The sequence below is a fragment of the Pristiophorus japonicus genome, chromosome 7 (assembly GCF_044704955.1).
Source record: "Pristiophorus japonicus isolate sPriJap1 chromosome 7, sPriJap1.hap1, whole genome shotgun sequence".
Lineage (NCBI taxonomy): Eukaryota > Metazoa > Chordata > Chondrichthyes > Pristiophoridae > Pristiophorus > Pristiophorus japonicus.
Genome location: NC_091983.1, coordinates 246,965,357 through 246,991,817, shown reverse-complemented (window position 1 = coordinate 246,991,817; position 26,461 = coordinate 246,965,357). Strand labels below are relative to the sequence as shown.

The window sequence follows — 26,461 nt, the reverse complement described above, 5'->3', positions numbered from 1 at the left end:
GATGAGGTGAGAGGGACTGCCCCTGATATCAAGGCAGCATTTGACCAAGCATTTGATCAAGGAGCCCTCGTATAACTGAAGTCAATGAGGATTGGGGGGGGGGGGGATGGGGCTGGAGTCATACCTAGCACAAAAGATGTTTGTGATATTTTGAGGTCACTTATCTCAGTCCCAGGACATCGCTGCAGGAGTTCCTCAGGGCTGTGTCCTCGGCCAATCATCTTCAGCTGCTTCATCAAGTAACTTCTCTCTGAGCATAAGAAATAGGAGCAGGAGTAGGCCATTTGGCCCCTCCAGCCTGCTCCGCCATTCAATAAGATCATGGCTGATCATCTACTTCAACTCCACTTTTCTGCACTATCCCCATATCCCTTGATTCCCTTAACATGCAAAAATCTATCGATCTCTGTCTTGAATATACTCAATGACTGAGCCTCCACAGCCCTCAGGGGTAGAGAATTCCAAAGATTCACCACCCTCTGAGTGAAGGAATTTCTCCTCATCCCAGTCCTAAATGGCCGACCCCTTATTCTGAGACTGTGACCCCTGGTTCTAGACTCCCCAGCCAGAGGAAACATCCTCCCTGCATCTACCCTGTCAAGCCCTGTAAGAATTGTGTATGCTTCAATGAAATCAGTGCCAGAGAATTTGTTTGGCAGTAAATAACACTCATCATGTTGATAAATGGTTAAGATTGGATTTCCTGTGGCGATTTTAATTTGTATCTACCATGCACAGGCAGCAACTCCACACCGCTCAATGCATTTCAATTGGTGAGGCAGACAGCATCACGCCGTTTTTACCAAGGTAAAGGTGGTGCCACACGGACAGCAGCTTTTAGATTTCTGTGTTTAACCGCATATTTGCAATTGCCTGAAGCTGCTGTAGCGTTAGTACGTAAATAACAGAGAGCGCAATAGCAAATTGACAGCAAATTATGGCCCAATGATGGGGTCCAAGTCATGCGTTTCTCCTCAATCCAATAGTGAGGTCCAGGCCACACATCTGTCCTCCTCCATCCTAGCAGTTAGTTGGAATACAGACATTTCCATGGGAACAATTGGTGGCTAACTGTCAGATTTTACATGGACAGATCTCACCCTGGATGCTTCTCTTTAAAACTAATTGGAAAGCTAATTGTGATGCATAAATTCCATTTCTTTTGACTTAACAAAACACATCTTAAAAGAAAAGTGAAATGTTATTTGCTGACATCCTAATCCACGTTTTGACTTGTTTTTTTCTAGTCTACTTCCCATATTTGATTAAGTAAATAGACAAGACACAGAACTCACCAATGAGAAAATAGAAATGATGTAAATTGTGGGTTGATTCTGTTTTATTTGCAGCTTCCCTTCGTACTCCAGGAGATGGTAAACAAGCATCTGGAGTCCAGTAACGAGCTCCAGTCAGGACAGGAGCCAACCTCCGCGCTTGGTTCCTCTGATGTCGTACCAACCTCTGTCATCGCCAGAGTTTTAGAAAAACCAGAGCCATTGATTCTGAACTCTGCCAAGTCCAGCAGTGGCAATCAGCCAATGGCAGAAGATGTCTTTGTCCATGTGGATATGAGCAGCAACACTAATGGTGTAAAGAATACAGGGAAAGAGGGAGACCAAGACAAGGCTGAGGCAGTAAAACCTCAGAACGGCGTGTGTAAGAGGCAGAATAGCACCGACAGCACACTGGATGAAGCACCCACCTTCGAGAGACTCAACCCATATCCCACCCCACCTCAGAATCTATTCCCTGGACGTAAAGCTGTGATTGAATTCTCTTCTGATGACAAGGTTAAAATACCAAAGAACAGTCCATTACCAAACTGTACGTATGCTACCAGACAAGCCATATCGCTCAGTCTGGTCCAGGGGGAAGAGGATGGATTTGAGCGGCAGAGAACTGTACCCAACAGTCCCTTGTCAGATGGAAGGAGGTCAGGGCAGATAAACAGGCAGTATCAGTCTCCAAGATCAGGCACACCCAGAGGCCCTGGAAATGAGTTTAAATCAGCCCAGTCCAGCCCTTTCAATAGCCCACCTCAAGTGCTAAGTGCATTTGCCAGCTCAACAAGTTCTGAAGAGGATCTGCTTGCAAACTGGCAGAGGATGTTTGTAGAGAAGGTAGCTCCTGCTTCCGAAAGGGTCATTGCCCATCGAACGTCTTTCAGCAGTGAAATGGTTCAAGAGTTGCAGAATAGTCTGGGCAACAAGTTTGAGCTGGGTGAGAGGCGACTGGCTTACTCTGATGGAGAGGAATCCGGCCAGAGCTGCAGCTGGACAGTAAGTCGGGATTCCAGCTTGGACACAGACAGCACAGATTCTAAAGTGCGGAAAGGCAAGTTCCTGCTGGATTATGGGAGTGAATTCTCTCAGGAGGAAGGGGAACAACTGCTGCACTCCTTGAGTGGCAATCAGCTGGCCAACCAGCCCAGTCCGCTGCAGAAACACAAAGAATACGTGGACGTCTGCTCTGGGGGAAGCTCCGTGGAAGAGCGGGAGGTACTGCTTCATGGGAGCCAGTCCACCCTGCAGGATGAACTGGAAGAAATTGGAGACACGCCATCAGTCACCTTTGTGGGTCGACAGCAGAAGAGCCCCAAAAGGATGGGTGTCCATCATTTATTGCGAAAGGACAGCTTAACAAGAGCGCAGGAGCAGGGCACCCTGCTGGACTAGACCACCGAGGTTTTCAGCTAAACACTAACGGTGTTCTTTGCACTAAGCTGCCGTAATGCAAAACTCAGACACAGCAAAAAAAATAATAACTTTTTTTTGTGCATGGAAGTTCACAAAGTATTTTCTAGAAACTTGCATGAAGCTGGGCAAAGACAAACTAACCAACTCGTGCAGTTTAGCTGAACTTGGGTTCAAAAGGCAATACTTCAGTATTTTCTAAGAAAACCATTTTGTAATGAATTAAATCAATTGCGGAAAGAAACCCAAATTTCTGAAGAGTATCTATGCCGGCTGATGGCAGGTAATTTCTCAGCATGTCTTGTGTTTTTAGTTTGGTTTGTCTGTGTCTGTGTGTGTGTGTGTGTCTGTGAAATGCAAAGTGTCTCATTTCTCTTGCATGCTGCGAGAGCAATGTAAGTGATTGGATCTTTTACAGTGGTAGTTTTGTCGGTACTAAATTTACCAAGCGATCTGGGTACGTCCAGGATTGCAGGTGTCCGGTTTATTTTAAAGTGGTAGCAGAACACCAAAATATAATGGGCTACTTGATTTAATTTCATTATCACTCATGCAAGCTCTATACATTTAAACCATTTAATAGTGCTTGAAATCTCCATGCCCCCCTCCCTTAAAACTACAAGTATTCTAACACTATGTTATTGATTTGTGGTAACTGCACCTATTGCAGTGCCTGTATGCAGTAGGACTCACTGTCATCGCATGTTTCACCCAGGGTGGCCAAATACAGAAAACAAATGTTAGATCAGGCTTTTCACTTCTGATGTTTGTTTTGCTGCTAACAACAATCCATAGAAAACATTAACAACTTGTATTCATGTAGCACCTTAAAAGTAGAAAGATGTACAAAGGCGCTTCACAGAAGCATAAGGAAAGAATGGAAATAACCAATGAAAACATGGGCTTCTACTTTAAAAACCAGGATTTTGGTGACTGATTTATATTTTAGAAATTTCCAGACTGCCACTTGTGTTGTCGTCAGGTTGTCTGCAACCCAAGAGGGGACCAAATAATAAATGTTTAAAACTATTCACAATGTGATTGGACATATTCTGCTGGCAGACTCACAGCCCAGGCTGATGGCTCTCCGTCAGCTTTTCGAGTTTGGCCAAATCTGGGCGAGCACTGAGCAGCAGTAGTAAGGTCCCATGCTTTCCCTTGTGTACTCAGTCTGCGTGGGAGGGATGCTGGAAGGATTTGTTCTTGCAGCACGGTCATTCCAGAAGTGTTAAATAAGCTCCCTGCTCTGTCGATCAGCATATATCTGCAATTCCTAATCTCAAATCTGCAGCACCCAAACCCATTGTGAATAAAGTAGCAGAAGCACAATCCCCAAGGATGACTTGCCGCTAATTTAAAGGGCAATAACATTTTCTGTTTCCTGCCACATTGATCCAGGTTCATCATTTTGAAACAGAAAAGTTCAACATGGAAGTCTGAATGAAACCTCTTGTGCAAAGTATCAGATTGAATTTGCTGCCATTTTGTAACTGAGAAGGACTAGCCCTTAGTGACCTGTGCAGGTGCTTTGTCCTTCAGTACCCTTTTCGATCTGCCTATTTGGAAGAGTAGCACATGTTTTTTACTGACCTCTCCCATGGGTTTATTACATGACAGTTCTCTAAGTCTTAACTTCAGTATTTGTAGTACAAATATTTGGGTGACCTGCTAAACATGCACAATAGGTTAGTGCTCAGCACAGTCACCATTTTTATTAACATGGATTCTGCCTGTATCCCAATCAGTGAATTTAGGCCAACAGTATTATATAGTGAGCACCAACTGTCCAACCCGGTGCTGGGTCTTTCCAATCTAGCGCTTTGTCAACTTTTCTATGTGGGGAAACTTCTGCAAATACAGTGTGTGTCAGATATTCCTGCAACTGGTGATACACATGCCCAGGAACACACTACAAATACTAATGCGCATCCAAGGAACACTGCAAATACTAACACGCATCCTCGGAACACACTACAAATACTAATGCGCATCCTAGGAACACTGCAAATAGTAACATGCATCCTAGGAACACTGCAAATAGTAATACGCATCCTAGGAATACTGCAAATAGTAACACGCACCCTAGGAACACCCTACAAATACTAATGCGCATCCTAGGAACACTGCAAATAGTAACATGCATCCTAGGAACACTGCAAATAGTAACATGCATCCTAGGAACACTGCAAATAGTAACACGCACCCTAGGAACACCCTACAAATACTAATGCACATCCTAAGAACACTGCAAATAGTAACGCGCATCCTAGGAACACTGCAAATAGTAACACGCATCCTAAGAACACTGCAAATAGTAACACACATCCTAGGAACACTGCAAATAGTAACACGCATCCTAGCAAGACTGCAAATACTAATGCGCATCCTAGGAACACACTACAAATACTAATGCGCATCCTAGGAACACTGCAAATAGTAACACGCATTCTAGGAACATTGCAAATAGTAACACGCATCCTAGGAACACTGCAAATACTAACACGCATCCTACGAACACGCTACAAATACTAATGCGCATCCCAAGAACACTGCAAATAGTAATGCGCATCCTAGGAGAACACTACAAATACTAATGCGCATCCTAGGAACACTGCAAATAGTAACGCGCATCCTAGGAACACTGCAAATAGTAACACGCATCCTAGGAACACTGCAAATAGTAACACGCATCCTAGGAACACTGCAAATAGTAACACGCATCCTAGGAACACTGCAAATAGTAACGCGCATCCTAGGAACACACTACAAATACTAACGCATCCTAAGAACACTGCAAATAGTAACGCGCATCCTAGGAACACACTACAAATACTAATGCGCATCCTAGGAACACTGCAAATAGTAATGCGCATTCTAGGAACACACTACAAATACTAATGCACATCCTTGGAACACTGCAAATAGTAACACGCATCCTAGGAACACTGCAAATACTAACACGCATCCTACGAACACACTACAAATACTAATGCGCATCCTAAGAACACTGCAAATAGTAATGCGCATCCTAGGAGAACACTACAAATACTAATGCGCATCCTAGGAACACTGCAAATAGTAATGCGCATTCTAGGAACACACTACAAATACTAATGCACATCCTAGGAACACTGCAAATAGTAACACGCATCCTAGCAATACTGCAAATACTAACACGCATCCTAGGAACACACTACAAATACTAATGTACATCCTAGGAACACTGCAAATAGTAACACGCATTCTAGGAACACTGCAAATAGTAACACGCATCCTAGGAACACTGCAAATACTAACACGCATCCTACGAACACACTACAAATACTAATGCGCATCCTAAGAACACTGCAAATAGTAATGCGCATCCTAGGAGAACACTACAAATACTAATGCACATCCTAGGAACACTGCAAATAGTAACACGCATCCTAGGAACACTGCAAATAGTAACACGCATCCTAGGAACACTGCAAATAGTAACGCGCATCCTAGGAACACACTACAAATACTAATGCACATCCTAGGAACACTGCAAATAGTAACACGCATCCTAGGAACGCTGCAAATAGTAACACGCATCCTAGGAACACTGCAAATAGTAACACGCATCCAAGGAACACTGCAAATAGTAACACGCATCCTAGGAACACTACAAATAGTAACACGCATCCTAGGAACACACTACAAATACTAATGTGCATCCTAAGAACACTGCAAATAGTACCGCGCATTCTAGGAACACACTACAGATACTAACGCGCATCCTAGGAACACCCTACAAATACTAACGTGCATCCTAGGAACATACTGCAAATAATAACTTGCATCCTAGGAACACCCTACAAATACTAACGCGCATCCTAGGAACACACTGCAAATAATAACTTGCATCCTAGGAACACACTACAAATACTAACGCGCATCCTAGGAACACACTGCAATTAGTAACGCCCTCCCCGGGAAGCCCCTGCTTTTAGTAACGCCCTCCCTGGGAAGCCCCTGCAATTAGTAACGCCCTGCCCGGGAAGCCCCTGCAATTAGTAACACCCTCCCCGGGAAGCCCCTGCAATTAGTAACGCCCTCCCCGGGAAGCCCCTGCAATTAGTAACACCCTCCTCAGGAAGCCCCTGCAATTAGTAACATCCTGCCCGGGAAGCCCCTGCAATTAGTAACGCCCTCGCTGGGAAGCCCCTGCAATTAGTAACACCCTGCCCAGGAAGCCCCTGCAATTAGTAACGCCCTCCCCGGGAAGCCCCTGCAATTAGTAACGCCCTGCCCGGGAAGCCCCTGCAATTAGTAACACCCTGCCCGGGAAGCCCCTGCAATTAGTAACACCCTGCCCGGGAAGCCCCTGCAATTAGTAACGCCCTCCCCGGGAACCTCAGCAATTACTAACACCCTCCCCGGGTACCCTTGCAAACGATGGGTCCACTTCATTATAGGCTGATTTTACTGTGTTTTGTAAGTAGATCAGTTTTTTGCGTCTTTGGATAGCCATTTGTGTAATTAATTTGTGAAGCAGGTACTTCGGACAGAACAGGTGCGTGCACCCATCGAGTAGAGATTTAAGGTTTGACTGATCAGGGATATTGTTTATTGTTTAGATATTGCTTTTTTCCTATCGTACATTGTGAAAGTTTCCTGTAGGTAGCTGAGATTTTGAAGAAATGGTAGAAGGTTTGCAAATGAGATGTGAAATTGCAAACTTGACTAACATAATAATGAGTGCACAAATCTAGCTGGCCCAGTCTCATTGAATGTATCTAATCCAGCACCAAACATAACACTGAATTCAAAATCCAGAGTGAGTTCCTGCATTGGTCATCAGCACATCAGGGTCACCAGCCCACATTCACTACAGGGTGTAGAGACTGTCTCTATCTTCTTGTGTTGTCACTATAACCAGCTTAACTGGTAGAATTTGGAGAATTTATATTTTTCGAACATCTTTAGGCTGACACACTCAGTCCAGGTTCTGTAGGCTGACTGAGGACTGGAAACGTGCTCCTAAATGACCAGCAGCACACACTTGGGGTAACAGATGACATGAATACTGCTTGCAGCAGTGATGGGAGTCTTCACTTCTCGAGCTGTTATGAGTTCCATAAGTCTGCATGTGATGAAGCTCAGTACAGAATCACGCCCAAATTCAGCACTAATTTAGCAGTTGTCTGGGGAACATGAAGAATAGCAAGTTAGGAAATGACTCGAGTCTGAGGTTAATTATTAGTGTAACATGTTAATGCGTACCATCAAATATTTAATCACGCTTCATTATTCATTTGTAATTTTTACTGCTCATTCCCTCATGTTTAAATTTTAGTTTGCTCGGTGCAGTTAGTGTTAATTTGGAGGGTTGGTCCCATTGTGCTAGCTGCCATTCCATTTCCCTTGCAAAGCTGCCATGTTTACACCACATTCCAGACCACCTGATTTATCCTTTGCAAGCCAGGCACTTGCTATCAGCTTTGCAAAACATTCCTGGACTTTGAAGTTCAGAGTTTCAGTCAACCATGACGTTGCATTGATTCCATTAGAGTGGTCCTTTAGACCAGTATAATCTCTGGATAATCTCTGGATTTAGTGCCAACGTGTCAGCTATTTTTGGAGGCTGAAATAAAATGACAGTCCGGACAAGAGCTTAAAAAAATGTAATCGGATTAAAAACAGTGGACCTGAATTTGCCCATTGGGGCCCCGTAAGTTCCGGGTTTAGGTATGAGAAGTGCATGCGCCTAAACCCGAAACTTGCAATCTGTCAATAATCCTTTTGACAGATTCACTGCATCCGAAAGTAAAGGGCCCCTGCGGGCGGAGAGTTGGGCTATTTGCCCAGCGAATGCCCTTCAAATTCTTACAAAACAGGTGTAAAGCCTGCCTTTATCAGCATAAGACATTTAAAGTACAGAAAAATACATAAAAATATATATTTTAAACATTTAAAATCCTGTTAAATAAGGTAAGTATTTTTAGAACCTTTAAAATATGTAAATTTATTTTTCAAACAATTACATTTTTTTTAATAATTAAATTACATTTTTATTAATTTGAAATGTGGTTTTTTAAAAAAAAGTTATTTTCAGTGTTTGTGGGTTTCGCATTCATACTTACTGTGATTCCGTATACCCTACCCTGATAGGTTGGGCCGGTCTGCGTGATTCCAGTGATGTGTATGAAGCCCATACGCTCCTGGGATACTTGGGCTTCTTCGCAGGCTTTTGCTTAGAGGCCCAGGACCAGAAGTCTCTGAACCTCCCGGGCCGCTGGGTACTTGTATAGAAATTTCTGAGGTCAGAGGCATCCGATCACGGACTGCAATTCCTGGGCCAGTGAATTTTCTCATCCCTTCCTGCTGCTCCCTCGCCTGACTCAATCCTGCCTCTCCCCCCCCCCCAAACTCCCTCGCCTGCCCCTGCCCCTCTTTTCCCCCCCCTCCCTCACCTGCCCACGCCCCTCCTCACACCCGCTCCTTCACCTGCCCCTGCTCCTCCGCTCCCTCGCCCCCCCCCCTGCACCGGCTCCCTCGCCTGCCCCCCACACCCACTCCCTCACCTGCACCTGTCCCCACCCACGCCCCCCCCCCCCCTCCCTCGCCTGTATGCTCTGATTCCTATGCTGCTGATGCCATGGTGTCACACGTTTACAGGTGCTGAGTAGAGACCAGGAGACTCCAATAAGAGGGGAGAAATTTGTGGGCCCCATTTCCCTAAGCTGTGGTTTGCCCCTACTCAGCTCTAACTACTGAGTGAAGGTAAGTAGATCAGATGACTTCAACATACAACCTGGCTGTAGCCTGCCCCATCTTCCTCCATCTCATTTCATTATCAGATCTAACAGATCGGTCATAAGCTGCTGGAAGAGAGCAGACAGCAACATCTGGTAATGGGCAAGTGCCAACACCTCAGGATACAGCAGAGGATCGTGCTGAAAAATCTCCTCCGCTTTGTATCATTCTGTGGAATTTGCCCTGGGGCTTTAGTCCTCTACGATTAAAGTCAAGTTAAATAGCTGATCTCAGAAGGCTGCCCTGATGAACAGAACTGTTCAGATCCGTGGTGACTTTTCTTTCACTCAGTCTCGTAGTACTTCATTATTTTCACTGAGTTCCAGCTTTGAGGGTTGCTCAAGAACAAGAGAAAGGAAAATAGCCCACAGACCAGTAAAAATGACCATTTATTTTTAGCCCAGTTTCATCCACCAAAACAAGTAAAGTTTCTGTGTTTTAAAAAAAAACAAGTTTAAAAATTTCTGTTGTGGATGTTTCAATTCCCTACTGAGAGAGGGGAAACTAGGAGCTGAGGTTTACATTATCACTAAAGTTACACCTTAAATTTCCAATCTGGCATAGAACCATCACTAATCTATAAATGTGTACCGATGACAGTCTTGGCGTCACTAAAACAGGCGCAGGCGACACTACTGGCTTACAATCACAGAATGAGCCAATGTAGACAGAGGCCATTCGGTCCATCATGCTGTGCCGGCTCTTTGATAGAGCTGTGCACTTAGTCCGACACCGCTGCTCAGTCCCCATAGCCCTGCCGATCATTCTTCAAGTATTTATTCAATTCTCATTTGAAAATTATTATTGATTCTGCTTCTCCGTGCCTTGAGTCAGTGCATTTTAATCCATAACTCGCTGTGTAAAAACGTTTTACTGTTACTAATCTAAAACCCACCCCGGTGACACTCCCGGTGCAGCACGGTGATTGATCTAAACCCACTCCGGTGACACTCCCGGTGCAGCACGGTGATTGATCTAAACCCACCCCGCTGACACTCCTGGTGCAGCACGGTGATTAAACCCACTCCGATGACACTCCCGGTGTAGCACAGCGATTGATCTAAACCCACACTGGTGACACTCCCTGTGTAGCCCGGTGACACTCCTGGTGCAGCACGGTGATTAAACCCACCCCAGTAACACTCCTGGTGCAGCACGGTGATTAAACCCACCCCAGTAACACTCCTGGTGCAGCACAGTGATTAAACCCACACCGGTGACACTCCTGATGCAGCACCGTGATTAAACCCACACCGGTGACACTCCCAGTGTAGCCCGGTGACCCTCCTGGTGCAGCACGGTGATTAAACCCACCCCGGTGACACTCCCTGTGTAGCCCTGTGACACTCCTGATGCAGCACAGTGATTAAACCCACCCCAGTGACACTCCTGGTGCAGCACGGTGATTAAACCCACCCCGGTGACACTCCCAGTGTAGCCCGGTGACACTCCTGATGCAGCACAGTGATTAAACCCACCCCGGTGACACTCCCAGTGTAGCCCGGTGACACTCCTGATGCAGCACAGTGATTAAACCCACCCCGGTGACACTCCCAGTGCAGCACGGTGACAAAACCCACCCCGGTGACACTCCTGATGCAGCACAGTGATTAAACCCACCCCAGTGACACTCCTGGTGCAGCACGGTGATTAAACCCACACCGGTGACACTCCCAGTGTAGCCCGGTGACACGCCCGGTGACCCTCCTGGTGCAGCACGGTGATTAAACCCACCCCGGTGACACTCCCTGTGTAGCCCGGTGACCCTCCTGGTGCAGCACGGTGATTAAACCCACCCCGGTGACACTCCCTGTGTAGCCCGGTGACCCTCCTGGTGCAGCACGGTGATTAAACCCACCCCGGTGACACTCCCTGTGTAGCCCGGTGACCCTCCTGGTGCAGCACGGTGATTAAACCCACCCCGGTGACACTCCTGGTGCAGCACGGTGATTAAACCCACCCCGATGACACTCCTGGTGCAGCACGATGATTAAACCCACACTGGTGACACTCCCTGTGTAGCCCGGTGACACTCCTGGTGCAGCACGGTGATTAAACCCACCCCGGTGACACTCCTGGTGCAGCACGGTGATTCAACCCACACCGGTGACCTCCTGATGCAGCACGGTGATTAAACCCACACCGGTGACACTCCCAGTGTAGCCCGGTGACACTCTCAGTGTAGCCCGGTGATTAAACCCACCCCGGTGACACTCCTGGTGCAGCACGGTGATTAAACCCACCCCGGTGACACTCCTGGTGCAGCACGGTGATTAAACCCACCCCGGTGACACTCCTGGTGCAGCACGGTGATTAAACCCACACCGGTGACACTCCCAGTGTAGCCCGGTGACCCTCCTGGTGCAGCACGGTGATTAAACCCACCCCGGTGACACTCCTGGTGCAGCATGGTGATTAAACCCACCCCGATGACACTCCTGGTGCAGCACGGTGATTAAACCCACCCCGGTGACACTCCCAGTGCAGCACGGTGATTAAACCCACCCCGGTGACACTCCCAGTGCAGCACGGTGACAAAACCCACCCCGGTGACACTCCTGGTGCAGCATGGTGATTAAACCCACCCCGATGACACTCCTGGTGCAGCACGGTGATTAAACCCACCCCGATGACACTCCTGGTGCAGCACGGTGACAAAACCCACCCCGGTGACACTCCCAGTGCAGCACGGTGACAAAACCCACCCCGGTGACACTCCTGGTGCAGCATGGTGATTAAACCCACCCCGATGACACTCCTGGTGCAGCATGGTGATTAAACCCACCCCGGTGACACTCCTGGTGCAGCATGGTGATTAAACCCACCCCGGTGACACTCCCAGTGCAGCACGGTGACAAAACCCACCCCGGTGACACTCCTGGTGCAGCATGGTGATTAAACCCACCCCGATGACACTCCTGGTGCAGCACGGTGATTAAACCCACCCCGGTGACACTCCTGGTGCAGCACGGTGATTAAACCCACCCCGGTGACACTCCCAGTGCAGCACGGTGACAAAACCCACCCCGGTGACACTCCTGGTGCAGCATGGTGATTAAACCCACCCCGGTGACACTCCTGGTGCAGCACGGTGATTAAACCCACCCCGGTGACACTCCCAGTGCAGCACGGTGATTAAACCCACCCCGGTGACACTCCTGGTGCAGCAGTCTGTATTACAGTTCCAGTCCCTGCGAGCCCCTAATCTTTCTATGTGTATCTGCCCAGGTGCAGTAGTGAGTAGCGAAGGTTGGTGAGCTGGCAGATAAATGGCTGGCTGTTATTTTCATCCATCTGTTTTTGCACTGACTACTGTCGACCTTTGTTTCTGACGTGCCAGAATGTTTCCATACATTTGGAAAAGGTCACTGGATTGGCTCAGCAACTAACTTGGGTTAAAGATGTGGCCCCCAGTTACACTGGAATATCTTAAACTGAGCAAGTTTTTTGTGATGAAGTGTTCACTTGCACCATGTTTTATTGGCCACAGCTTCCAACTGTCTTTGCTGTGAAACATTTTGTGTCAATGATCTGTACTCCAGCAGTGTAACATAGAAAATAGGTGCAGGAGCAGGCCATTCAGCTCTTCTAGCCTGCACCGCCATTCAATGAGTTCATGGCTGAACATTAAACTTCAGTACCCCCTTCCTGCTTTCTCGCCATACCCCTTGATCCCCCGAGTAGTAAGGACTTCATCTAACTCCCTTTTGAATATATTTAGTGATTGGCCTCAACTACTTTCTGTGGTAGAGAATTCCACAGGTTCACCACTCTCTGGGTGAAGAAGTTTCTCCTCATCTTGGTCCTAAATGGCTTACCCCTTATCCTTAGACTGTGACCCCTGGTTCTGAACTTCCCCAACATTGGGAACATTCTTCCTGCATCTAACCTGACTAAACCCGTCAGAATTTTAAACGTTTCTGTGAGGTCCCCTCTCATTCTTCTGAACTCCAGTGAATACAAGCCCAGTTGATCCAGTCTTTCTTGATAGGTCAGTCCCACCATCCCGGGAATCAGTCTGGTGAACCTTCGCTGCACTCCCTCAATAGCAAGAATGTCCTTCCTCAGGTTAGGAGACCAAAACTGTACACAATACTCCAGGTGTGGCCTCACCAAGGCCTTAGTTTGGCTGCTGGGTCTTCCACTTCAACTCTCTGAAATGGTTAGTACTGTCAGTGAAGTCCTTTGTACAAGTCTACACTTGCCAACCCTGTGTGGACACATCAGGGGGATTGGACTGACTGAGCCCTCTGCCACTGCTTTCTTTCAGAAATCGGAGAATATTTCATTAAGGTGCTGAATAACCAATAACTTCCAGTAATCTGCTGACCGTTAACCCCATAACTGAAATACAAACTATGTTAGATCATGAGTGCACAGTGCAGGCTGGGAAGGCCGAGGGTAGCTGGAATGAAATGGTACAGCTTGCTAACTTATGGAGTATACAAGCCTGTCGCTGATTCTGTACAAGGTAATGTTCACACTTTTATTCCAGTTACTCACATGAAAATCCTTGAAGCTGGTGGTGCTTTACTTAATGAATTCCCAATTACCATGGTGTTCCTTGGCATAATGTAGCTGTTGATGTGTTGTAATTTGTTGCATTGTGATTACAAGTAAATAACATTTCAGTGTTAACTCTCGGTCAGCAAAACTCCCCACCGTAACTCCTAGAATCACAGAAGAATCATAGACAGGTTACAGCACAGACGGATGCCATTCGGCCCATCGAGCCCGTGCCGGCTCTCCAAGAGCGCTTCAGCTAGTCCCACTCTCCCGTCCTTTCCCCGCAGCCCTGCAATTTTTTTCCCTTTAGGTACTTATCCAATTCCCTTTTGAAAGCCGTAACTGCCGGTCCTCAACATTCCCCCCTCCCCCCCCCCATCCCATGCATAGTTATTAATGTTTTTAATGCTTGTTCTGCCGACTAGTTATAGTATTCAGTTCCATGATTAAACTGATGTACAAATCTGGATTTAGTCTGAAGTTAAACTGTGTGTGCGCAAAATTTACATCTAATCCAGGACATGGGCAGTTATTTTCCTAGTGTATAAAGGATGTTCCTCTGTTGTGGAGTGAAAATCTTTATACAAAATAGGCTATAAAGATCTTGAGCTGGCCCTGACCTGATGGTGCAGAGATTAAACATTACTTTTTGAGCTACTCCAACACCTCGGTCAGCGTGTGCAGGAGTTCAGGGTGGGACTCCTCCTTCAGTTATCCTTGCTCACCAATCAGTGGGCTGACTCCCTCCCCAGTGTTAATGCTGACATCAAGCAGTGTGTTTAGGTATATGGGATGCATTTTTCAAGAACTCTCCGCTCCTCCAGGTTCACTTTTCCCTGCACTATTTACTGAGCTTAAAAATAACATTGACCAAGTGACTGTAGTTAATGCAAATACTTTGCATCTCAAACTCAATACCTAGTGCAGTGCATCCATGGTTCTCTCAGCCAGTTTGGAAGGCCCAGTTCCTTAATGTTGACCTAGAATGGTCTTTTATAAATGGTTTTGAAGTGTAATGATTCATTAGCTTCAAAGTAGCGTTGATGTATTGAATTGTAAATGTAGTTGAGGGCCAATGGTCTGTTTGCACAACCACCTTCCTGGTTGTGGCGGGCGATGAGAACCCAGCAGGACTTTGTGTTCACTTAAACTGCACCTTTCATCGAATGTTGTGATTACTGATTGTCTATATATGTTCCATTCTCAGTTGTGTGGAAAATGAATCTTAACATTTTTAGTGCTTCCGATCCATTTCTCAGTCATCTTTTAAGGACAATCTAAGTTGTAGAATTTTGTAGTGATTCATCTCTGTGTTTCTGTACAAGACTGTTAAACCTTTACTAATTTTATTTTCTGAATTTGTAAAACTGAACTGATGTATATTTTAAACAAAATAAAGTATTTTAAAGTTAACTTCACTGCATCTGACTCTTTGGTTGTATTTACAGTGAAGTTTGTTTGGAAATTCGACCTCGTCGTGTTAGGTGTTGGTGTGTACAATCTGAAGCAGTTAAATATGGCAATGCAAACCTGCTATGACTGAATGTCCAAAACATGCAGCTCGGGTCAGCTGTGGCAGCAATCTTTAAAAAGACAATTCTTGATTGGGTGAGGTAATTGAAGATTGACTCCTATAAGGCTTCGTGAGAGGCTTTCCCCAATCCACTGCCATCTGTTACTTTTCACCTTTTTATAACCTCCCCCACTCCTGTTCTTTCCAGGTTATATTTCTTAATTCGGTCAACTCTTAACTGTCGCTTCTCCAGCACAGTTTAGCGCTTTGAGGATAGAAAGATAAGTAAAGATGTCGTTGGTTATTCGGCCCAGCTAGATCATCCTTCCAAAGAAAACTACAGAACCCCCATGATGCGATCTAACTAGCTGTGGAATATTTAGAGATTCTGCCCCACTTCTCTTCAGATCCCATTCCAGGTATTTAACTCTGAAGAAATGCCTCCTGACATTAATCCTTAACTTGCTTTTTGTCAGTTGGATCCCACGTCTCCTTTTCCTATCGGAGTAGATGAACTTGAAATGATGCTTAGGATTAACCTTTTCTATTCTACTTTATATCTTGCCTTTTGCTCTGGATTGGAAAACCTCCCACACCTGCTTCATGCCCATTCAACACCTGAAGCATAAGATTGCTATCCAACTGGAGCCTCTTGGTGAGTACCTACACCACACCCAGATATTATATCTTTGCTTGGCTGTGAGGTTCCCCATCAAGATTGCTGCTGGCCACTTTACTGCAACTGCGAAGTGACATTCTCCCTCGCACTGGACTGGAATCAGCTTCTTGAGCCTGGACCCTGACCTGGAGCCCACCATTTCTTGGTGTTGTCATTCTTCTTGTCGATTCATAATCTTGTCCTGTTCCCTGGAGGTAGTAAATAGGAAAAGGTTCACTCTTCCAGTGTGGTCCAATGCTCAGCAGGCCCAACTCTGGCAACTTCATTAAAGACATTGATCTTCGCAGGTAACTAGTCATGGGTACTATACCTGAAGTTGAAACTTGAGAGTGACGACTCTATCCGTGTATTAGCCATTTCCTATACTTGCTGTACCATCTCTAGCCTCACCTGAACTGCTCATGTCATGTAGCAGATCTGAATCTGCTACAAAATGCCCCTTTCAGTTACCGCCTCATTAATCAATAGCAGCAAATTGCATTTTTATAGCAATATTCCTCCTGTTCTGATTGAATCCCTGCTTAGTTTCAAACATTCGCCACTGTTGGCTGTCCAAACGAAACAACCCTAAATGCATCAACCCTAGTCTCCCAGTTGATATTCCACGACCAGACTTCAGGGATTAAAGGCAAATTATTGTCAATGCTGGAATCTGAAATAAAAACAGAAAATGCTGGAAATACTCAGCGGCATCTGTGGAGAGAGAAACAGAGTTAATGTTTCAGGTCACTTGCCCTTTGTCAGGTCTGCATCCAGTTCTGACAAAGGATCATCAACCTGAAACGTTAACTCTGTTTCTCTCCACAGATGCTGCCTGACCCGCTGAGTATTTACAGCATTTTTCGGTTTTATCACATGGATAAATCTTTCCAACCTCCTCCAATTCCTTTGTCCGACCCTTGTACTCCCTCCTTTCTCTCTCCCGCCCCCCCCTCCCTTTGTTAATATCAGGTCACTTAATATCACCCTTCAAAATGCTCACTGCTTTACAAGCAAACTCTTTTCATTCCCAACCTCATCTGTATATTAGTGCTGTCTGGGCTGACAAAAACTCGCATCACCTAGAACTCACCACCTGCTTCCATATTCCAACAAATGCTTAGCCAAAGCCACGATGACAGCAGTTTGGCTCTTACCTTCCAGAGAAATCTCAGCTTGTGACATCATGCACCTAACTCCCTTATACTCCTTCCAACTCTATCGCCTACCACCCACCCAAATCTCAGGGGCCCTTCCTTGCTTAGCTTGTGCCAACCAAGTTCTCCTTTTCGCTTGCTTCAACTTTCTTGCAAGCTCCTTGCTCTGTCTTGGCGGAGCAGGCTCGAGGGACTCTATGGCCCACTCCTGCTCCTATTTCTTACTCTCCAACTGTCCTGTAACCTCACCCTGTACATTACGCTCTAACTGTCCTGTAACCTGACCCTGTACATTACTCTCCAACTGTCCTGTAACCTCACCCTGTACATTACTCTCCAACTGTCCTATAACCTGACCCTGTACATTACTCTCCAACTGTCCTGTAACCTCACCCTGTACATTACTCTCCAACTGTCCTGTAACCTCACCCTGTACATTACTCTCCAACTGTCCTGTAACCTCACCCTGTACATTACTCTCCAACTGTCCTGTAACCTCACCCTGTACATTACTCTCTAACTGTCCTGTAACCTCACCAGCAACAATATTTTGAATGGCAAGGCCATCAATTGGTTTCCTTTATGGTCTCCCACCACCTTATCCTCAAATGTGATGGCTAGAGGCACAAATACAGAATTGCAATGGACCTGGTTATTGCTCACCAGATTTAGCTTGACCATTAAAGCAGTATTGCCTTACAGGCTCTGCAGCCGACCTCCCTTACGGCAGAATCAACCTGGTAGGTTTTGGCACAAACCGCCTCCTTTTAAACTCGATCCTCCCCTCCGAATATCAAGTGAGAAGCTTATTTTTTTCTTTCAAATTGAGGCTATCTGCTCCGCTTCATCTTCCTCCCCCTGCACCTTTCACCATCCCCCCCCCCCACCCCCGTCTCCCCCTGCACCTTTCCCCATCCCCCGCCCCCCCCCACCCCCTGCACCTTTCCCCATCCGCCCCCCCACCCCCGTCTCCCCCTGCACCTTTCCCCATCCCCCCCCCACCCCCGTCTCCCCCTGCACCTTTCCCCATCCCCCGCCCCCCCCCACCCCCTGCACCTTTCCCCATCCGCCCCCCCACCCCCGTCTCCCCCTGCACCTTTCCCCATCCCCCCCCCACCCCCGTCTCCCCCTGCACCTTTCCCCATCCCCCGCACCCCCCCCCCCGGCTCCCCCTGCACCTTTCTCCATCCCCCCCCCCCCCCACCCCCCACCCCCGGCTCCCCCTGCACCTTTCTCCATCCCCCGCCCCCCCCGGCTCCCCCTGCACCTTTCTCCATCCCCCACCCCCGTCTCCCCCTGCACCTTTCTCCATCCCCCGCCCCCCCCCCCCCCCCCCGTCTCCCCCTGCACCTTTCTCCATCTCCCCCCACCCCCGTCTCCCCCTGCACCTTTCCCCATCCCCCCCCCCCCCCCCCCCGTCTCCCCCTGCACCTTTCTCCATCCCCCCCCCCACACGGCTCCCCTGCACCTTTCTCCATCCCCCCCACCCCACCCCCGTCTCCCCCTGCACCTTTCTCCATCCCCCCCACCCCACCCCCCGTCTCCCCCTGCACCTTTCTCCATCCCCCCCACCCCACCCCCCGTCTCCCCCTGCACCTTTCTCCATCCCCCCCACCCCACCCCCGTCTCCCCCTGCATCTTTCTCCATCCCCCCCACCCCACCCCCGTCTCCCCCTGCACCTTTCTCCATCCCCCCACCCCCGTCTCCCCCTGCACCTTTCTCCATCCCCCCCACCCCACCCCCGTCTCCCCCTGCACCTTTCTCCATCCCCCCCACCCCACCCCCGTCTCCCCCTGCACCTTTCTCCATCCCCCCCACCCGTCTCCCCCTGCACCTTTCCCCCTCTCCCCTGTCTCCCCCTGCACCATTCCCCATCCCCCTGTCTTCCTTGCACCTTTCCCCATTCCCACCCCCCTCTCCCTCCCCCGGTCTCTCCCCTGCACCTTTCCCCTTCCTCTGTCTCACCTGCACCTTTCCTCTACATGACAGTTACTTGAAGGTAAATCAGTGGGAGGCATTCAAGGAGGAGATCCTGAGGGTTCAGGGCAAGTTTGTTCCCTTAAAGAAAATGTGTGTGACTAACAAATCTTCTCACTTTTTAAAAAAAAAAAGAGAGAGAGAGAAAACGGGTAATTATATATTGGTTAGCCTGACATCAGTAGTGGGGAAAATGTTGGAATCAATTAAAGATGAAATAACAGCGCATTTGGAAAGCAGTGACAGGATCGGTCCAAGTCAGCATGGATTTATGAAAGGGAAATCATACTCGACAAATGTTGAATTTTTTGAGGATGTAACTAGTAGAGTGGACAAGGGAGAACCAGTGGATGTGGTGTATTTGGACTTTCAAAAGGCTTTTGACAAGGTTCCTCAAGAAATTGGTGAACAAAGTCAAAGCACATGGTATTGGGGGTAATGTACTGATGTGGATCGAGAACTGGTTGGCAGACAGGAAGCAGAGAGTTGGGATAAACGGGTCCTTTTCAGAATGGCAGGCAGTGACTAGTGGGGTGCCGCAGGGCTCAGTGCTGGGACCCCAGCTATTTACAATATACATTAATGATTTGGATGAAGCAATTGAGTGTAATATCTCGAAGTTTGCAAATGACACTAAACTGGGTGGCAGTGTGAGCTGTGAGGAGGACGCTAAGAGGCTGCAGGGTGACTTGGACAGGTTAGGTGAGTGGGTAAATGCATGGCAGATGCAGTATAATGTGGATAAATGTGAGGTTATACACTTTGGGGGCAGAAACACGAAGGCAGAATATTATCTGGATGGCAGCAGATTAGGAAAAGGGGAGGTGCAATGAGACCTGGGTATCATGGTACATCAGTCATTGAAAGTTGGCATGCAGTTGCAGCAGGCGGTGAAGAAGGCAAATGGTATGTTGGCCTTCATAGCTAGGGGATTTGAGTATAGGAGCAGGGAGGTCTTACTGCAGTTGTACAGGGCCTTAGTGAGGCCTCACCTGGAATATTGTGTTCAGTGTTGGTCTCCTAATCTGAGAGAGGACGTTCTTGCTATTGAGGGAGTGCAGCGAAGGTTCACCAGACTGATTCCTGGGATAGCAGGACTGACTTATGAAGAGAGACTGGAGCTTAAAAGGATGAGAGGGGATCTCATAACAACATATAAAATTCTGACGGGACTGGACAGGTTAGATGCAGGAAGAATGTTCCTGATGTTGGGGAAGTCCAGAACCAGGGACACAGTCCAAGGATAAGGGGTAAGCCATTTAGGACTGAGATGAGAAGAACCTTCTTCACTGAGAGTTGTTAACCTGTGGAATTCCCTACCGCAGAGAGTTGTTGATGCCAGTTCGTTGGATATATTCAAGAGGGAGTTAGATATGGCCCTTACGGCTAAAGGGATCAAGGAATATGGAGAGAAAGCAGGAAAGGGGTCGTGAGGGAATGATCAGCCATGATCTTATTGAATGGTGGTGCAAGCTCGAATTGCCGACTGCACCTATTTTCTATTTTTCTCGAGCCCCCTGGATGTCAAGGGGCATGCAGGGTAAGATAAAGAAACAAAGGGAGGCTTATGACAGATACCGGGGGCTCAATACTGCAGAAACATTTGAGTATAGAAAGTGCAGGGTGAAATTATAAAGGAAATTAAAGTAAAGAGGGCATGAAAAAATGCTAACGAGCAAAATCAAGGAAAAGCCAAAGATGTTTTATAAATACATTAAGAGCATGAGGATAACTAGAGAAAGAGTAAGGCATATTAGAGACCATAAAGGTAATCTGTGGAGCGGAAGACATGGGTTTGATTCTTAATGAATAATTTGTGATTGTTTTCACGAGCGGGGCGATACAGACATTGCAATTAGGGAGGTATAGTGTAAAATATTAGATGCAATAAACATAGTGAGAGAGGAAGTATTAAAGGGTTTAGCAGCTTTGAAAGTGGATAAATCCCCAGGCCCAGATGAAATCTACCCCAGGCTAAGAGAAGCAAAAGAGGAAATGGCAGCGGCTCTGACCATCAATTTCCAATCCTCTCTGGCTACAGGTGTGGTGCCAGAAGACTGGAGAACTGCAAATGTTGCACCGTTGTTTAAAAAGGAAGAAAGGGATAGAACAAGTAATTACAGGCCAGTCAGCCTAACTTTGGTGGTGGGAAAATTATTGGAAAAATTTCTGAGGGATAGGATGAACCTTCATTTAGAAAGACGGATTAATCAAGGACAGTCAGCACGGATTTGTTCAGTGAAAGTCTTATCTGACTAACTTGATTGAATTTCTGAGGCGATAACAAGGCAGGTCAATGAGGTTAGTGCTTTTGATGAAGTATTTATGGACTTTAGCAAGGCTTTTGTTAAGGTTCCGAAAGTAAAAGCCCATGGGATCCAAGGCGAAGTTAGGGGGCTTGACAAGGTGGATGCAGAGAGGATGTTTCCACTGATGGGGGAGACTAGAACTAGAGGGTATGACCCCTCCCATTCTCCCTCCGCCCATTTAAAACCGAGATGAGGAGAAATTTCTTAGGGTTGTAAATCTGTGGAATTCGCTGCTTCAGAAAGCTGTGAAAGCTGGGACATGGAATAAATTTAAGACAGCAATTGACAGTTTCTTAAACGATAAGGGGTTATGGAGAGGGGGCGGGGAAGTGGAGTTGAGTCCATGATCAGATCAGCCAGGGGTCCGGGAGGCGGAGGGAGAGTGGGAGGGGTCCGAGAGGCAGAGGGGGAGAGGAAGGTGAAGTGGGGGTGGGGGTGAGAAGAATGGCAGGGGTAGTTGCACGGATAGTATCAATCTTTGCACTTGGTATTGGAGCACGTGGATTTAAGGGGGCAGCTGGTTATGTACACAAGGAAACCTGGGCTGCCCTTGACTTCCCAGTTATCCTGGAGTAGTATGGGGATTGAGCTCCGGAGTGAAATGGGGAATGATGAGAGGGCTGGGTGATGGTATGAGAGATGGGATGGTGGTTAGCGCCATTCATTCTCAGTTGGGTGAACCAGCTGCAGATAGAGACAGTACCGCACTGGGAGGCTCTTCATTCAAGGGGGAGTTGTGCCCGGAGCAGCAGTAGGGCAGAAGGAAAGCTGGGAAGTAGTAGGGAGGTTGGGGAAGGAGTAAGGGAGGTATGATGGAAAAGGTTATCCACCTTGGCAGAAATAGTAGAAAAGCAAATTATAATTTAAATGGAGAAAAATTGCAAAATGCTGCAGTAGAGACTTTGGGCTCCTTGTCATGAAACACAAAAAGTTAGTATGCCGGTACAGCAAGAGAACCAGTGGATATAATGTATTTGGATTTTCAGAAGGCCTTTGATAAAGTCCCACATAAGAAGTTAGTGTGCAAAATTAAAGCACATAGGATTTGGGGTAATGTATTGGCATAGATTGAAAATTGGATAACTGATGGGAAAGAGAGAGTAGGAATAAACGGGTCTTTTTCGGGGTGGCGGGCAGTGACTAGTGACTACCACAGGGATCAGTGCTTTGGCCCCGGCTATTCACAATATATATAAATGATTTGGATGAGGGAACCAAATGTAATATTTCCAAGTTTACTGACGACACAAAACGAGGTGGGATTGTGAGTTGTGAGGAGGATGCAAAGACGCTGCAAGGCGATTTTTAGATAGGTTGAGTGAGTGGGCAAACACATGGCAGATGCAGTATAACGTGGATAAATGTGAAGTTATCCACTTTGGTAGGAAAAACATACGGACAAAGTATTATTTAAATGGTGATTGTTGTGTATGGAGAAAGAGTCAGACTGAACACTGAGCTCAAAGTAAAGTGTGACCGTAGTCTTTTATTGCAGGTCTCCAGAGTGCGTCTCCAACCTGTGAAGCCTCCTTAAATACCTGTGCTCCCAAAGGATTATGGGATCCCTTTGGACTTGCATAAGAATTAGGAACAGGAGTAGGCCATCTAGCCCCTAGAGCCTGCTCCGCCATTCAACAATATCATGGCTGATCTGGCCGTGGACTCAGTTCCACTTACCCGCCCGCTCCCCATAACCCTTAATTCCCTTATTGGTTAAAAATCTATCTATCTGTGATTTGAATACATTCAATGAGCTAGCCTCAACTGCTTCCTTGGGCAGAGAATTCCACAGATTCACAGCCCTCTGGGAGAAGAAATTCCTTCTCAACTCGGTTTTAAATTGGCTCCCCCGTATTTTGAGGCTGTGCCCCCTAGTTCTAGTCTCCCCGAGCAGTGGAAACAACTTCTCCGCCTCTATCTTGTCTATCCCTTTCATTATTTTAAATGTTTCTATAAGATCACCCCTCACCCTTCTGAACTCCAACGAGTAAAGACCCAGTCTACTCAATCTATCATCAGGTAACCCCCTCATCTCCGGAATCAGCCCAGTGAATCGTCTCTGTACCCCCTCCAAAGCTAGTATATCCTTCCTTAAGTAAGGTGACCAAAACTGCTCGCAGTACTCCAGGTGCAGCCTCACCAATACCCTATACAGTTGCAGAAGGGCCTCCCTGCTTTTGTACTCCAGTGGCTGAGCCCTCTGGTGGCTGTATAGAGTAAATACAAGTCCACATACATAACAACACTCTCCCCGCGCCCCCCACCCCCCCGCCCAAAGTCAATAGTGTAACTATTTACAATGTGAGTCGATCTGGGGCCCTTGCCCTGGTTGACCGTCTCTGTGTGAAAGCTGGTGTTGAGTCATTTGTTGGGCCCTCGCTATGCAGCTGGCCTTGCTGGGCTGCCTGGTGTGTTGGGCCCTGCTGTGCTGCTGTGGATGATGGGTTCTGCTTCGTGGTCAACCATGGTGCCTGTTGCCACTGGTGTGTATGTTGGGGATCAAAAAAGGTAGGGTCCAAGGTGGGTTGCTCAGGGTAGTCCATGAATCTGAGGTTGATTTGGTCCAAGTGTTTCCGGTGAATGAGTCCATTTGAAAGTTTGACCCGAAACACCCTACTCCCCTCTTTGGCCATGACAGTGCTGGGAAGCCACTTGGGACCTTGTCCATAATTTAATGCAAATACAGGATCCTTGATTTCAATCTCGTGTGACACATTTGCACTATCATGGTATGCACGTTGTTGAAGCCGCCTGCTCTCTACCTGTTCATGTAGATCAGGGTGAACTAATGAGAGCCTTGTCTTAAGTGCTCTTTTCATGAGCAGTTGAGCAGGTGGGATCCCAGTGAGTGAGTAGGGTCTCGTGCAGTAGCTAAGCAAGACTCGGGATAAATCAGTCTGCAATGAGCCTTCAGTTCCCCTCTTCAAGCCTTGCTTGATGGTTTGCACTGCTCTCTCTGCCGGACGATTGGACGCTGGTTTAAACAGGGCAGATGTGACATGTTTGATCCCGTTACAAGTCATGAATTCTTCGAACTCAGCACTGGTAAAACATGGCCATTGTCACTCACCAGGACATCTGGTAGGCCGTGTGTGTCAAACATGGCCCGCAGGCTTTCAGTAGTGGCAGCGGACGTGCTAGCCGACATTATCTCACATTCAATCCACATGCAGTACGCGTCCACAACCACAAGGAACATTTTACCCAAGAACGGGCCTGCATCGTCGACGTGTACCCTACACCACGGTTTGGAGGGTCAAGACCATAAACTTAGCGGCGCCTCCCTGGGTACATTGCTTAACAGCGAGCATATATTACATCTGTGAATGTAGGACTCTAAGCATCGATACCGGGCCACAACACATGGGATCTGGCTATCACTTTCATCATTACGATGCCTGTGTGGGTACTGTGGAGGTCATTGATGAAGGTGTGTCTACCCTTCTTGGGGCCCACTACTCGATTGCCCCACAGAAGGCAGTCTGCCTGTATAGACATTTCATCTTTGCACCACTGGAACGGCTTTATCTCTTCCTGCATTTCCACTGGGACACTGGACCAGCTCCTGTGAAGCACACAGCTTTTGACTAGAGATAATAAGGGGGGCTGGCTTATCCAGGTTTTGATCTGCCGGGCAGTAACGGGTGATTGCTCACTTTCAAATGCTTCCATAACCATGGCTAGAATCTGCGGGCTGCACCATTTCCACCCCCGTGGTGGGCAATGGCAACCTATGGAGAGCATCGGCGCAGTTTTCTGTGCCTGGCCTGTGGCAGATGGCGTAGTTGTATGCGGACAACGTGAGCGCCCATCTCTGGATGCGGGCCGATGCATTGGTATTTATCCCTTTAATCTCGGAGAACAGGGATATAAGTGACTCATGGTCAGTTTCCAATTCGAATTTTAGCCCAAACAGGTATTGATGTATTTTCTTTACCCCATAGACACACGCTAACGCTTCTTTCTCAATCATGCTGTAGGCTCTCTCAGCCTTACAGACTCCTGGATGCATAAGCAACCGGTTGCAGTTTCCCAAAATCATTGCAATACACACCCGACGCCATATGATGACGCATCACATGCTAGTACCAAACACTTACATGGATCAAGCAATTTGTTTGAGCATAACAATTGTCTCGCTTTTACAAAGGCATTTTCTTGGCTTTCGCCCCAAACCCATTTGTCCCATTTTGTAGTAAGACATGCAGTGGTTCTAACAGTGTGCTGAGACCCGGTAAGAAGTTTCCAAAGTAGTTCAGGAGTCCCAGAAACGACCACAGCTCCATCACGTTCTGTGGCCTCGGTGCGTTCTGGATTGACTCCGTCTTCGCGTTGGTGGGCCTGATGCCGTCCGCCGCAATCCTCCTTCCAGGAACTCCACTTCAGGCGCCAAAAAAACGCACTTTGAGCGTTTTAACCTGAGCCCTACATGGTTGAGTCGACTGAGAACCTCCTCCAGGTTCTGCAGATGCTCGACTGTGTTCTGACCTGTGACCACGATGTCGTCCTGGAAGACCACGGTGTGTGGGACCGACTTCAGTAAACTTTCCATGTTTCTCTGGAATATAGCCGCCGCCGATCGGAGTCCAAACGGGCATCTGTTATAAACAAAAAGACCTTTGTGTGTGTTGATGCAGGTGAGGGCCTTCGATGGTTCCTCCAGTTCCTGCGTCATGTAGGCTGAAGTCAGATCCAGCTTCGTGAACGTCTTTCCTCCTACCAGCGTTGCAAAGAGGTCGTCAGCCTTTGGTACTGGGTATTGGTCCTTCAGGGAGAAACGATTGATAGTTACTTTGTAATCGCCACAGATTCTGATGGTGCCGTCTCCCTTGAGGACTGGAACAATAGGACTGGCCCACTCGTT

The 26,461-nt window shown here is 47.4% G+C and overlaps 1 protein-coding gene across 11 annotated transcripts in view; it reads left to right on the top strand.

Moving 5' to 3' along the window:
- tjap1 (tight junction associated protein 1 (peripheral)) overlaps nt 1-26,461 on the top strand; it is a 258,207-nt gene that overhangs the window by 207,689 nt on the left and 24,057 nt on the right. For 7 of the 11 annotated variants that reach the window (XM_070885872.1, XM_070885868.1, XM_070885869.1 and 4 more), the window contains one exon: nt 1,350-8,591. In XM_070885872.1, coding sequence (XP_070741973.1) covers nt 1,350-2,675 — 1,326 coding nt within the window. In that variant the 3' untranslated portion in view covers nt 2,676-8,591. Of the gene's footprint in view, nt 1-1,349; nt 8,592-9,338; nt 15,355-26,461 lie in introns of those variants that run through there. The other 4 variants (XR_011593915.1, XR_011593914.1, XR_011593913.1 and 1 more) reach the window with 4 other exon arrangements.